Source organism: Brienomyrus brachyistius, unplaced genomic scaffold (assembly GCF_023856365.1).
Source record: "Brienomyrus brachyistius isolate T26 unplaced genomic scaffold, BBRACH_0.4 scaffold35, whole genome shotgun sequence".
Classification (NCBI taxonomy): Eukaryota; Metazoa; Chordata; class Actinopteri; order Osteoglossiformes; family Mormyridae; genus Brienomyrus; species Brienomyrus brachyistius.
In genome coordinates this window covers 2,521,219-2,535,064 of record NW_026042310.1, presented here as the reverse complement: position 1 = coordinate 2,535,064, position 13,846 = coordinate 2,521,219, and the positions used below count along the sequence as shown (strand labels likewise).

The following is a 13,846-nucleotide window of genomic DNA, read 5'->3' as shown; positions in this document are numbered from 1 at the left end:
AAAAAGGAGCAAATAAAAATTCAGGACACAGACGCAGAGCCACGCACACGAACAATGTTTTGTTAATACCATTCTGCGAGCACAACATGTTGTATGACGTCCAGCGTCGTATCATTCGGGTGACCGTAAGAGACATCAGCCATTGATTAAGTTACTGAATATTGAAAATACACGCAGAATGAGCAATGACGCTTTTAAATGGAATGAACGTGTGGATTTTTGCTGTTCTATGTCTGATCAGCGTTGTGCAGACGTTTCCTTTATTCACTGAAACTGTGGATATTACAAACAACTGTTTCTCCCTGTTCTGCTTTCCCCAGCACCTCCACTGGAAATACCGGAATATCTGTGGCCAAAAAGACAGTGGACAAGTTACTGAAGGGGTATGACATCCGCTTGCGGCCTGATTTTGGAGGTATGTGCGTCCTACAAACACGCTGTTGAGAAGTGGGCGGGGGGCATCACAAGATAGTTGCCCATTAGTGGATGCATCCTTTAAGGTGACCACACTGGACACGAGGTTCTCCGTTTTTAAAACAGCAAGCGTCTAGGGTCTCTATGCTCTGTGGACCCAGTAGGTTGTGAGCTCGAATCCCAGACGGAATAACGGTGTTCTCCTAATTGCTAGGCTTGATCTCGATTGAACTGGAACGTCACAGATTATGATTATGTGCTGTTAACACCGTGTTGAATAAATTCAGGTTAAACTTGGGGTGCCAGGCCTGCATGGCCTTATGAATGGAGATGTGAGAAGGTAATAATGTACGAGCCCCAACAACAGCAGATAACCAGAGGTGCCGCGCCACTTTGAGCTGCAAATACAGGGGCACTCAAGCAGACAGGGCTTTTCACATAGAGCCCAGGAAGGATGTTTTGATCAAATATGATTTAAATCAAATCAAACTCAAAGGGGCTACTCTCAGAAAAGGGGCCGACTGCTCAAACCGGGCAGAGAGATTAAGATGAGCTGGTTTAACTTCGACCTCGTTTCAAGTCCCAGGTTTTCACGTGCTTGTCTGTCACATTTCCCCTGATTACCATGCTAGAGTGACTGTCATCCATCTTTACGTCATAATGCACCTTCCAGAGCTAGGAAATCCATTGTGAGGGAAGAAGAGTTTGTCTATGCTCACCCGGGTGAGATAATCGTGTGACTTACTCTTGATTAACAAATCTCTCCTGGAAACCCGTTCCCCTTTGATGGAATTGCAGTGGTTGCTGTGTGATATATTATTTTTTATTCGCTTTATCGTATCATGCTTGTCTATTTCGTGTGATGAATTGTATCCCTTTGACGGACTGATCAAAGGGATAATCCCGGTTATACTTTGGACGTATCTGAGTCCACGGTTCTTGAAGCTGATCCTTGCTTTCGTTTTGTAGATGGGCATCATCCCAACCGACTGCAAAATGAGACTCGAGCCTATCAGGAAGGGTTAGGGTGATTGCCGGGATTGTGGCAACTGCAGGAGGATAACACTGCTCTCAGTAGGCAGACTGGGAGAGCTTGGAGGGTCATGAGGTCGCTGGAAAGGCGTCTGTGTTCTCCAGATATCTCTGTAAGAGGATGAAGGTCCAAGTGTTTAGAGTCCTGGTGCTCCCTGTCTTGCTGTACGGCTGTGGGACATGGATGTTGTCCAGTGAGCTGAGACGAAGACTGGACTATGACTATGATGAAGACCGGACTCGGTACTGTGTCTCTTCGGAGAATACTTGGGTACCGCTGGTTTGACTTTCTGTCGAATGAGCGGTTACTGGAGGAGTTCCGAATGAGGCGCATTACCTGCATTATGAGGGAGCGTCAGTTACGGCACTACGGCCATGTGGCACGTTTCCCTGAGGGTGATCCGGCTGGGCCAGGCCAAGGGGACACCCTCGTAACACCAGGCTGTGGCAGATAGATGGCGTGGGGGACTGGACTGTATGTCTGCCTGGAGCTACTAACCGAGATCCCGAGTTGTATTGTCAAGTGGTGGGTGCAGAAACACACTGTACCAGTGCGTGCTCCAAAACCTGACCTGACCTGACAGACTGATCACTCGTTATTCTCTTTAACGAGATTGTTGGCATCTGAGTAGAAGTGCGGGCTCCTCAGATCAGTGGACAGCCACTCGAGTGAGGGAATGGCATTCGTTCTGGAGATCTTTAATTGCGAAATGGCTGGAATTAGCTGAGCTCAGTTCGGTCCTGTCACCGGTACCTTTTGAATTTCCTTACAGCAGGGTTCCACTGCAGGATGCTGTTCTTGGCAAAAGCAATGGAGTGACTGTGTGTGTGTGTGTGTGTGTGTGTGTGGGGGGGGGTCATATAAACTCCAGTTCCGTTCCAGCCTAGTAGGTGTAGTCTATCGCATCTTGATAATTCCATCATCAGTCAAACTGTGCCTTGTCTAGCACTTTTGCTGACCAGTTCCAACACCTGGGGGAGTTGATGGAGGGGGGGGAGGAGGATAAGCACATTTTAATTGGGCTCAGCATCGGACCCAAAAATCCCTCGCAGACAGAAAAAAACAGAATTCCCCTGCGCGTAACGTTCGTAGGAGAGTGTGTGTGTGTGTGTGTGTGGGGGGGGGGGGGGCTTTAATGCATTGTGGGACTCCCGGTCTGGTGTGGGAACTGCCGCAGGGCTCCAGGTGAGCAAGCCCAGATAAGTGGCACAACGGAGGGATAACAATCCGATAAAGGCCTGGACCCGAGGGAGCCTGGTTCTGAAGCCCAACCGTCTGCGAACACATTCCGTCCCCGTGAGACTTTGATGGACTGTCCCATTTATTCAAATACCCAGCTGGGGTACATTGGTGGGACAAGCGGCCCCAGTGCCCGAGTGTGACCCAGTGTTTCGGTGACTACGCAGTGTCCAGAGGTGGGGGTGGGGGGGGGGTTGCTGATGACATCTGGGGCTTCGGAATTTCCTGACAGGTGACCCGCTTCCTGCTCGTTGCGCGTCTGCCATCTAACACGCCGCGGTGATGTGGCACCCAGCCGCCGCATCAGATGTAGTAGCTACCTGGCTGGGGAAGAAGGAGCTCAGGTAATGTCATCCATCTCACGGGGAGATGCAGTGCAATCTCAATACTACAATGCTTTGGGAAAGATGGTCTGCGGGGGACAGTACTAATAGCCTATTGGACTCCCTCAGTCTACAGTAAGTAGATATAGCTCATAATTTTAACCCTTCCCATTTAAGATTATTATTAAGCAATCCGGATTTTTGCAGGTGAAACTGCAGTCCTTTATCTTCATCTGGCAGCCACAGAGGCATTTCCACTCTCCTTCTCCATCCACTACGTCAGCATGAGATGATCACACTCATCTACATAGCTTGTCGGAGCTTCTGCTTGTATGTCAACTAGTTGAACGATGGCAGGTTAACACTGTAGCGCGTTAACGGTGCGCCCCGATACCGTGCCAGATCTTCAACGCAACTTGCATCTTGTGTCACTTCCTGAGAACAACGAGTTCACGATGGTCCATCTTTAGATTGAATTCCCCAGTGAGCAGGCTAGATGGGACGTCAACACATTAATGATTAATGCTAACGACTAGGAAAGCCAGGCCCCCGGTGCACTGCGTCTCTGCAAGCAAGGGGTTTCTTGTTCTAGTAATCGGTGAACTTGTTTTGTCTGGGATTCCGACAGTAGTTCTCCAAGATTATCCTCTTTTGTCGGCTGGCTTTATGTTTTTTTTTGGTTTATACATCATGTGTTTTGAGATTTGGAGGGGGGGGTGACTGAGCCCCCTGCTGCCATTTCCCTCCCACCGTTAAACATTGAAGGTCGCAGTGTGGATAGCAGACTGATACTCCATTGGCACTTGCTGCACTGTCATGTAACCCGCAGTTGTGTACGTCCCATTGTACAAGGACACCAATATGTCACCATGCCAATGCATTGCTAGAAACAAGGACAGAGTAGAGTTCTGTTCTGGGGAACTTTTTACTTGACGAAATTAAAAAATAATAAAGATAATTTCATGCCTTCCATTTTGTTCTCAGAAGATTTCCACCAAAAATCACAGTTCGTTCGCTGATAACTAACGTTCGAAATGTATTGTGAAGCGGTCATTAGAAATGTTTACTGTTTGGTGGCAGTGTTACCACGTGAATCATGATTATGCAATTACCAAAATCCACCACACGGGGGTCAAAGTCGTGCTGGTTTACCTTCGTACAATAACCCATCGTCGTGTCAGATTCGTTCGCGTTTCGTTTTGTGTGTTTCCTTGTTATATTCCACGCAAACGCCACGTTTTCTTAACGTTTGGAAGCTGTTTAACAGTTAGCAGAATGTCTTTATTTACTTCTTTGCAGTGGTTTTTCCGACCATTTTATTTTCATATTTATATTTAATTCGGAGATTCAGTCTGCTTGTTTTTCATTTTAATAATGGCTTAATTATTGAGGCCACAAATTACTGCCTCCTCCAGATATGATATTAATGCTAAGGATATTAGCATGTGCTAATCAAAAGAGGACAAGAAAGCCCCCTGTGGTAACACCTGGGAAGCGTTTCCTTTTTCCTCAGATCACTTTAAAAGTGGACGCTAATATGGCTTCCTTTTGGTGTTTAATAACATGCCCCCACCACTACCAATAAACGATAAATGACAAAATCAGCCCCCATCCCATCATTATGTCAGAGGAATGGATTCCTTTTCACAGAAGATCTGCGGTGTTTATGACCCCCAGTGAACAGGTCATTTTTTTTGAAGGACCTTCTTGTTTCAACATGGTTTCCCAGCAGCACAATAGGCAGCTGAACACAGCTCCGAATCCTCTCGCCTTGAGGACCCAGTCCACGTCTCAGCTGTAAAAGAAAAAAAAAAAAAAAAAACGCATTGAAGGTTTAATTAACAAAATGGAGGAGAAGGGCGGTTGCCTGGATACACGTGTCACACCCGAAGCCGTGATTCATCGCAGCTTCCTGCGGTCAGATATTTCAACCCGTTCTGCTGTCCAGCTGTCGTCCACGAGAGTCACCTGCCGCCCGGTCAACTACGGGCATTTTCTCATTTTTTGGCGGCCTGGCTGTTGGCTCTTAGTAGCTACCGACTCTGAAATGGATTTACGTGACAGCAGCCGCACGTTCTGAGCCTCGGCGTCCAGCGACCACGTGGAGATGTGGCCCGCAGGATGCCGAAACTGGATGAACAGCATCCGGAGTCCATTTTGTGTCATATTTAAAAGACGATTATTAGCGTGGCACATTTTAGCGGCAAATGCTAGGGATCTGTTGTTTTCTGTGTAAGGAAAACCTTGTCAACATTGTCGCCATTTCCAGTATGGATAATGGCTTCTAATTGAGTATGCAGAAATATCCCTGTATATTGAAAAGTTTTAATATGACTATGTAATGAAATCTAATCCAATCACAGTCCCACCATATTACAGTTATTCCGAGTTAATGAATGTTACAAGATACGAGGTGGACGACAAGTAATGCGTCAGGCATCTCGATTGCCCCTCAGTGGCATGCATGGATGTTCCCTTCAAATGGGTATTATTATATTTTCTGAAGCGATAAGTAACACTTGCTGTAATTCGAGGTTATTATTGTATCAGGCCCTAGTGAGGCACCAGGTAACGAGAACAAAATTGTAGCCGCAGAACGACACATTGAAACACTGCAATCCCTGCCTGAGATCCCATTTTGTTGCTCAGTGAATATCGAAAACTATAATATCATTTGCAACAGAGAGGACTGGTGAGGTTAATCAGGATAAAAAAGCGAAAAGTCAGACTGTACTTTACCGACAAATACTCTCATACACAGCGAACATCTCTCTGACGTCCTGGGGTGTCTGTTTTTAAATACACACCAAAGTACTGAATGTTAGCATTGGCCTGCTACCGTGCTATTGTAGTGCTTTCTGCCCCTCTGCAGGACCTCCTACCCAAATCCGGGATTTTTTTAGGTAAAACAGTCACTGTCCTTACGAGTCGCTTTGCGATGGTCAGAGAAGGGAAGCCACGGGAGATTCCGCTAAAACGAAACCGCTAATTACGTTACATGGAAGCGGCTCGCCGTTTGCCGAAGTCGTAAGCGGCCTCGGCGGACTGCAGGCAGGCTAATGAAGACCTGCGGGCTGCGAGCGCTTTCGTCTGCAGCGTTATTAGCGTCTCCTACGACTTCGGTGTCGCTGGCACAGCTTTGAAAGTTTCGTTAAATGGACTGCGAGAAAAAATTCGTTTTTTGAAAAGGTGACTTACGATTTTAACGCCGTATTTTAGTATTTCGGCTTCCTTGTGGCCTCAAGTATTGTTTATCACCATCCTTAATTTTAAGAGTCGTTTTTGTGATCAACAACATTTCTTCCTATGGTAGTCCATCAAATTGTTACGTAACATACTGTAGCTCCCGCTATACTTCGGTTCAATGAATAAGCTAAGGCCAGTTTTTTTTTTATTTTTTTTTTTAAATATTGCTAATTGTTTTTCGTTACACAGTGATGCCCACAATTTTAAAGGACGTGGGTTTCACGTCACTAATACGCACGCTCACTTAAACCGCATAGCTTGTATGTTACGAAAATGGCGGCCACGCTTCAGATTAATGGACAAGTCGTGTAGCCAGAGCATAGCAGGGCATGTGAAAGACATCATTTAACGACCTGATCCACGGATATGAAGGGTCACAAAACAATGACGGAGGAGAAACCATGAAAACCAGGTATCTGCCCTCTTTTAATGGAAAGTGTTTTTACAGCCTCTTAAGGTCCAAAAAGCGTAGTGTCCAATTACGGGACAAATGAATGAAAAGCATAAAGCATTAATGTTGTGTCAGGGAGAAACCCAAAACCCCTGCTTTCACCACGCTGACCCAAATCAATCACTTTTCTTTTGAATAAGATGGACTCAATCACATAAAGGGCCTTATTTAACACAGTTGTTGGTGTCAGATGTAACTGTCCACTTATTCTAAGTCTCTTTTAGCTCTGAAGACAAACTATAAACAGCACTTTCCTCAAGGTTTCATTATGTGTGGCTTTGGGAGGTTCATTTAAGATAATTTGGGTTTTCTTAAATAAAAAACCTTAAGGTGTTGTGCCAGGCTTACACCATACGGTGTCTGAATTGAAAATAAATGAAAAATTAAATGGTATCAGGACTACTTTCAACGGAATATTAAAATATCTTTCAGTATGACAGGCATTTAGCAAAACGACGGCTCTTCTGCTAGCATATTTGGTTTATTTTGGTTATTTGAGTCTTGTGCACGGGGCGGCATGGTGGTGCAGTGGTTAGCACTGTCGCCTCACACCTCTGGGACCCGAGTCTCCGCCTGGGTCACATGTGTGCGGAGTTTGCATGTTCTCCCCATGTCGTCGTGGGGTTTCCTCCGGGTACTCCGGTTTCCCCCCACAGTCCAAAAACATGCTGAGGCTAATTGGAGTTGCTGAATTGCCCGTAGGTGTGCATGTGTGAGTGAATGGTGTGTGAGTGTGCCCTGCGATGGGCTGGCCCCCCATCCTGGGTTGTTCCCTGCCTCGTGCCCATTGATTCCGGGATAGGCTCCGGACCCCCCGCGACCCAATAGGATAAGCGGTTTGGAAAATGGATGGATGGATGGATGGATGGAGTCTTGTGCTGAATATTTGTCCCTTCGCCTATAGAAAGACAAGATTCGTCTTTCTTCCATCTGAAAATTCTGGCTTAATATATGTTAAGAACCAGCTGCGGGGCGTGGTCTGCCGTAAGCCTTGAATGGATTCTCTCAGTCCTAAAGGAGACCTTTTGGTCTTACGCTTGTCGTCGCTCTGGACAGCCTGAAGGGACCCGTGAGTGACCTGTGCGCTGCAGAGCTTGGACTCTGTCGATGGAGAATTCGTCATAGCTATCTCACGGAAGACAAGAGCGAGCCACACTGACTAGGAGCCCGAACGAGCCAGCCCCCCCCCTGGCCGCCCAGTGACGGCACCTTAAATTCAGCTGTCGTTGTCACTAAAGTAGATTTTAATGGCTTCACGGCTGCAGTGGCGTCGCACTCCTGGTGCCGCTGACTTGGCTCATTCCTCTGAGAGCCGGACCGCGCCGAGCCTCAGCTGGTGTCTCGCGTCCTCCCAGCTGCTGCTGTAGCATTAGCCCCCATCCGTCTGAGCGGTATGACTCACCTTCCCCTCATCTGTGATTTAAAGCTCACGGAGTTGCTCTTCGGCTCACTGGCAACGGTCAAAGATTTTAAGTTCACAGAAGATCCCGGGACAGCCCCCCCTTCTGAGCACTGGGTGTGCTTCTGACAGCCTTGGCCCAGTCAGGCGTGCGTTACGTTGGTAGTCAGCTATGACTGGGAGCATCATCATGTCTAAACTTTACAAGAACCATTCCAGGGAGGCTAGGGTTCCTCATGGTATCTCCACTATCAGGGATCTGTCAAACCGAAGCAAGGTGTTGGTAAGTCTCAGGGAATGAATCAGTGTATCTTCAGTAGGCCCTATTAAAGTCTTCTATCACCTTTAACCTGTATCTGATAAAGAATGTGACCAGCTTAGCAAGTGAATTCAGCTAATGGGAGTTTTTCATACGCAAAAATGTTCTGAGGGCAGAAGGAAAAAATATTGGTTCAGAGAGATGACCAATCAGTTTGTAGAGGAGGTGGGACCAACCAATTAGATGTCTTGGTCCCGCCTCCTCTAGTTGCTCATTTTCCATTTTGTCCTCAGTACATTTTTGTGTAAGTAAAACTCCCACAAGCGTGACTTCATCGGAAGGACCCCCTCAAATCCGTCTCGATTTCCTAGCATTTTACCCACTGTGTTATCCATGCAAGGTTATGTCTTGAAGATGGAGGCAAAGAAAGTTCACTGGGGACTGAGTGAAGGGACATCAGGAGAGACCATCGATGTGAACGTATAGGCCTTGCTGTCATTTTCTCTTATCTTTAGCCATAGATAACTGCGCCCAATCGTCGTTGATGACAGCTAAGAGGTCTATGGGTGACAACTGCTTCATTTCCTGTGCAGAATTAACTCAACCGGCCTCTGCCGCCCACACAAAATCCTTTGCGTGTTTCCCAAATCACATTTCCCTTTGAGGCTTAACGAATCACATCTGCCATATTATTCATTTTGATGTTGGGTGCGTAACGATAAAAAGGTGGAATTACAGCGGAGAAATTAAGGTCAGCATGCATATTTATGCAAATAATTGGGTGTTTACCATTGGCTGTAATGAAAACGCTTCAGGACAAGGTGTGCATTATAAAACGTCATGTTTTCTACTAGTATCTGATAAACCACAGCAAGTACCCCCTAGGGCTGCCCAGAAAAGCATCGCAGATATGGAAACAAAGAATGGCCACATATTTAGGGACGGCCAACATGCAAAATTGTAGTTTAAAGTATAATTTCTAACTCGAGGGAAAATACTGCAACAAATTACATTTTCCTGAATGGTTTCTACATACAAATGTCACTGATAAATTCCCTTAAATCCCTCCCAATTTGTTCTTGCCGCTACAATGCGTCTGGCAACGATAAGTTACGTAACGCAGCTGCTCTTATCTTGGCATATAGCTCAATGCAAAGTGCAGCACATTCAGCATAAAACAGAATGTGTTGTCGGAGCCTGAGAATGAATGCATACAGAGTACAGAAATGATCACCCGCCCCCCCCCAACCCCCTTAATAAAGCATAGGACGGAGTGTGATTTATTGGGGAAGGAGTGGGCAAAAAAAAAAAAAAACTGCTTAAGAAAGCAGGCTTAGTCTCCTCTGTTTACATCACCTTTTACTGTGGTCTTCAGCACCTTTTAAACAGCAACGCTGATCAAAATGAGATGTGAGTAGATCCCCGTGGACCCCGAACCACAATAATGGAGGACGAAGAGGGAGGATTGTCTCGCCTACGGGGCAGTTTACTGATAGCAGGGCACATTTTTGGACCCCCCCCCCCCCCCCCCCCGTGGAGCCTCACAGCTGCTGAATCGTTGAGGAACCTTGGGGAACTCTAAAGCGGGGGGGTTTGAGGCACTGCAACCTCATTACATAACATAGACAGGGAATATCTCTTACCCTGCCCACAAAAATACTGACTACTGACAGCTGCAGCACCCAATCACAGCAATGATGCTCAACCGTCTCCCTCTATTACCCATACAGGAGTTTTGATGTCACATAATTAAAGAATTAGTTGGGCATCTTGTGTTTTTTTATTTAGAGCATATCTTCGTTACTTTTGTCCAGCCTAGCCCAGCAATTTTTTTCCGCCCATTTGTACAGCTGGGCTGGCATAATTTGTCTTAAACATCTTTCTCAAGGGCACAGCAGTACCCACTTGCCCAGATTTTATTTTTTTCCCCATAGAAGTCCACATCCTTAATTACTGCACCCCCTGCCGGTTTGGAGAGACAATAGGTGGGCAGGCTGCTATTCATTTTACTTACCAGTTTTTTTTTAAAAAATTATATCAGTTTTTCCTCATTTCCCTAGTGTTTGCTGGTGTTTGTTCTTCCTCGTGCCCCAAACATTCGTTATCGAGCGTGCAACTACTCACTCTGGAGTAATTACCCCTTTTCATTCATCAAGGGCTGTGAACGCGAGAGGTCCATTTCACTAACCACAGCTACGCTAATTAAATATTTTACTTTGCTGGAAGAGGTGGTCTTCATCCTATGGACATTGTAGCTAAATAAATGAAGGTTTGTTTTTCTATATTGGAAAGCGAAAATACAGATTTCATGGCATTAGTATGTTATATCCCTTTTATGTACAAATGTACAATCCAAATATTATAGAACAATTAAGTGGGAATGATGCCTAGCAAGACTTCATTTGAATACACTATCTAGTGAGCGTGACATAAAAATAAAATAAAATTCTCGACCGATGCATACTATAATCATCATTATTATTTTTGCATTCCTGTGAGCAGTAGTCTTGCAAGCATAGATGTTTCCAATTACAATTAATGCATAATGAACAGACTGTTAATTCTGACTCATAGCTTCCAGCAACAGATTTTTAAATGTCAACAATGTGTTAATAACTATAAATGTCAGGAAGAGAAACACATAAATATTTTGGATCGGCCTTGCCAGAGTCTGAGCAGTTTCACTCTATACCGTGGGCCGTCCCCAAGAATGGGCCGTGATGCTCACTGGCTCGCGCTTATGGGTTCCTGAATGTGTGGATTCCGATTCGAGAGGGAGTCAGTGAGGTCAGCGTTTCCCCAGTCATCAGGGGGTGTACACAGGGGTGGGGCCACAAGGACACTGACCTCAGGTGAAAGCTGATTGGTCCATTCTTCTGTCACTCACCAACTCAAAACACATCATTGGCTAATGATGAGGTCGGCCCCTGTCTATAAATTATGGCCCCTCTCATGTGTGTCACACAAATCCTAGCATCGTTTACAGAAGCATCTCCCGCCTTCGCGTCAGCTTCTGGCCGCCATAATCCCATAATTAGAACTCAATTACAGTTATAAAGATGGCAGGTGCATGTCCTGGATATGTTTTCAAGATGGCGTCCGTGGATGATAACCACTCCCACCCTGCCGATGGAGACATCGCGATTTTAGCCGACGGAAATCCAGTCGGAATGACACACCCAGGCGGCTTCTCTTGTCCCCCCCCCCCCCCCCCCCCCAAATCCTTGCTTTATGTTTGTTTTCTCTCCTCTATTTAGTTACACAGTGGCACCAAGGGAGAACAAGAGAGTAAATCAGAATTGAGACTGCATCTCCGGAGAGGCCACCTGCCTTACATTTGTCATTTAAATATGTACACAGATGATAGGTCCATCTGTCTGCCGAATGTACAAATGAGTGAAATAATTCTGGAGGGCAATGAACCTGCTCAGTGGAGCCCAAAATAAAAATTGGCGGTAAATAACCTGCAAAGGTTTATTTGTCTTTACCGGGGTGGTTTTCAATATGGAACCTCACTGCTGGATGTAATGACATCATATCACTATTCCATCCGCCCACCCTACCGTCCGTGACCATCTATCTGCCTGACGTTCGGGCCGCAATAACGACGTAGCTGGTCATACCTCTGTCATGTCCTGGGTTTCACCGTATTGTTCGTGTTGGGGGGGGGGGCAGTGAGTGACTCAGCAGGCTTAAGCCTCTCTGGCCAGGATCAAAAGGTTGCTGGTTCAAGTCCTGGCCTCACGAGAAGAGCCATGGGCTCATAGGCTCTTCAGCAAGGCCCTTAACCCCCCCAACTCCAGAGGTGCCGCACGATGGTTGAACCTGCACTGTGACCCCTGAGCTACAAAGGGCAAGATGGGGGTGGGCAAAGGGACAAATTCCGAGGTATGTGTGCAATGGCCAATAAAGGATTACACTTATATACAGTCCGTGACTCTCTCAACGCTGTCGCCCTTGCGTTCGTTTCGTCAGATTACACACGGGTCCCTGCTAATCGGCCATTGCTTGCTAGCATACTGGCTTTTCTCTCCCTGTCATTGAACTCTTTTTGGTTGAGGAGACAAAGCCCATGATAATTCTAATGTTTTATGAGGAACATCAGAGGGCAAAAGAGAACAGCACACCTTAGATGAAATGCTAATCAATCGACTGGCAGCTACATTCATCCATCCATTTGATTTCCATTAAACACATCAATTGTGAGGCTGCATGAGCCTAGACCATATCCCATGAATCTCAGGGTACGGGGGGGGGGCATGTATTCCAGAGATAGTTACATAATCCAGTTAAATGCTATTTGTATCATTCAAAGGGCACCTATGATAGTCTACACTTGCTATACGTATGCTTATTTTATTATTTCAACAACTTAATTAAATGCAACAATGCATTAAACAATACATTGTCCTTTTTGTAAGCATAAGATATACATCATGCAATAATGTAACGGGCATTCCAACGCAATGCAATGACAGCTCAGCTGAACATGATTTGCGCCATCGTTGCCCTGATCTGGAGGCTGAAATCGGTAAATGCTGCTGTAATATTGCTGTGTGACGTGTACGCTTATATCGTTACAGTGCAGCTAGCTAATACATGTCATTAATTTTGCCTGGGCACACAGCATGCCTTCCTGACTGAGTACACTTGCCCCGTTGGGATTTCACCGCGAAAATTGCCACTACATGCACAGGCACCGAGCTGTAGCTGTAGCATACAACTTCAATTATTGATAAAACCGTGTTTTCAAATGGATCCCCCATTTCCAAATAAACGACTTTAATTATTCATATGTTTTCTAAAAGCAACACGGTCTGAATCAAGCACCGCAGACATCAACGGTGGCTGTCACAGCCCATTCACCTAACCGAACTCTTCATAACAAAGCTCTTGAAACAAAGCAATCAAAATTAACCAATACCAAGCTTTCTTTGACCATTTCATTGCAAAATCTTGAGAAGTTTAGCTCTTGATTGGAATGTGATTACAGTAGGTTCCGGGAGCCTGTCAATTGGTCAGTTTGACTACAGTAGCTTCTAGAAGCCTGCTCATTGGTCACTGTGACTAGAACAGCTTTCAGAAGTCTGTCGGTGTGACTGTAAATGTGACAGTAGTCTTCAGTACTTCTACACAGGCTACGGTCCTGACATAAAATGGGGGGAAATAACACTGCAATCGATTTTGTTGTCAACATTTGTGAGTTTGATGTGTTTTAATCCCGAGGGTACTACTGTCATAAAAGTATAATCTGTGAATGACATATTGTCCTCATCATTAAGGAGTTTCATTGTGATTTAGTTAAAGCTCCATCACGATTGTTGTCACTAATTAACACACGATGATGTCACTAATCAATAAGGCCGCCGGCTCTTGGCCAGCTTTCACATAGCTTAACCAAACGATTTACTTAGAGCTTTGGAATCATCGGACACTTTTCCACCGCGCCAGGAAAGTAAGTACCAAAAGTACGGTACTTCGA

At 45.7% G+C, this 13,846-nt stretch overlaps 1 protein-coding gene across 2 annotated transcripts in view; it reads left to right on the top strand.

The window, feature by feature from the left end:
* Positions 1–13,846, top strand: part of gabrb4 (gamma-aminobutyric acid type A receptor subunit beta4) — a 57,945-nt gene that overhangs the window by 4,744 nt on the left and 39,355 nt on the right. For both annotated transcript variants that reach the window (XM_048998098.1, XM_048998099.1), the window contains one exon: positions 321–415. In XM_048998098.1, the coding sequence (XP_048854055.1) occupies positions 321–415 (95 nt within the window). The remainder of the gene's footprint in view (positions 1–320; positions 416–13,846) is intronic.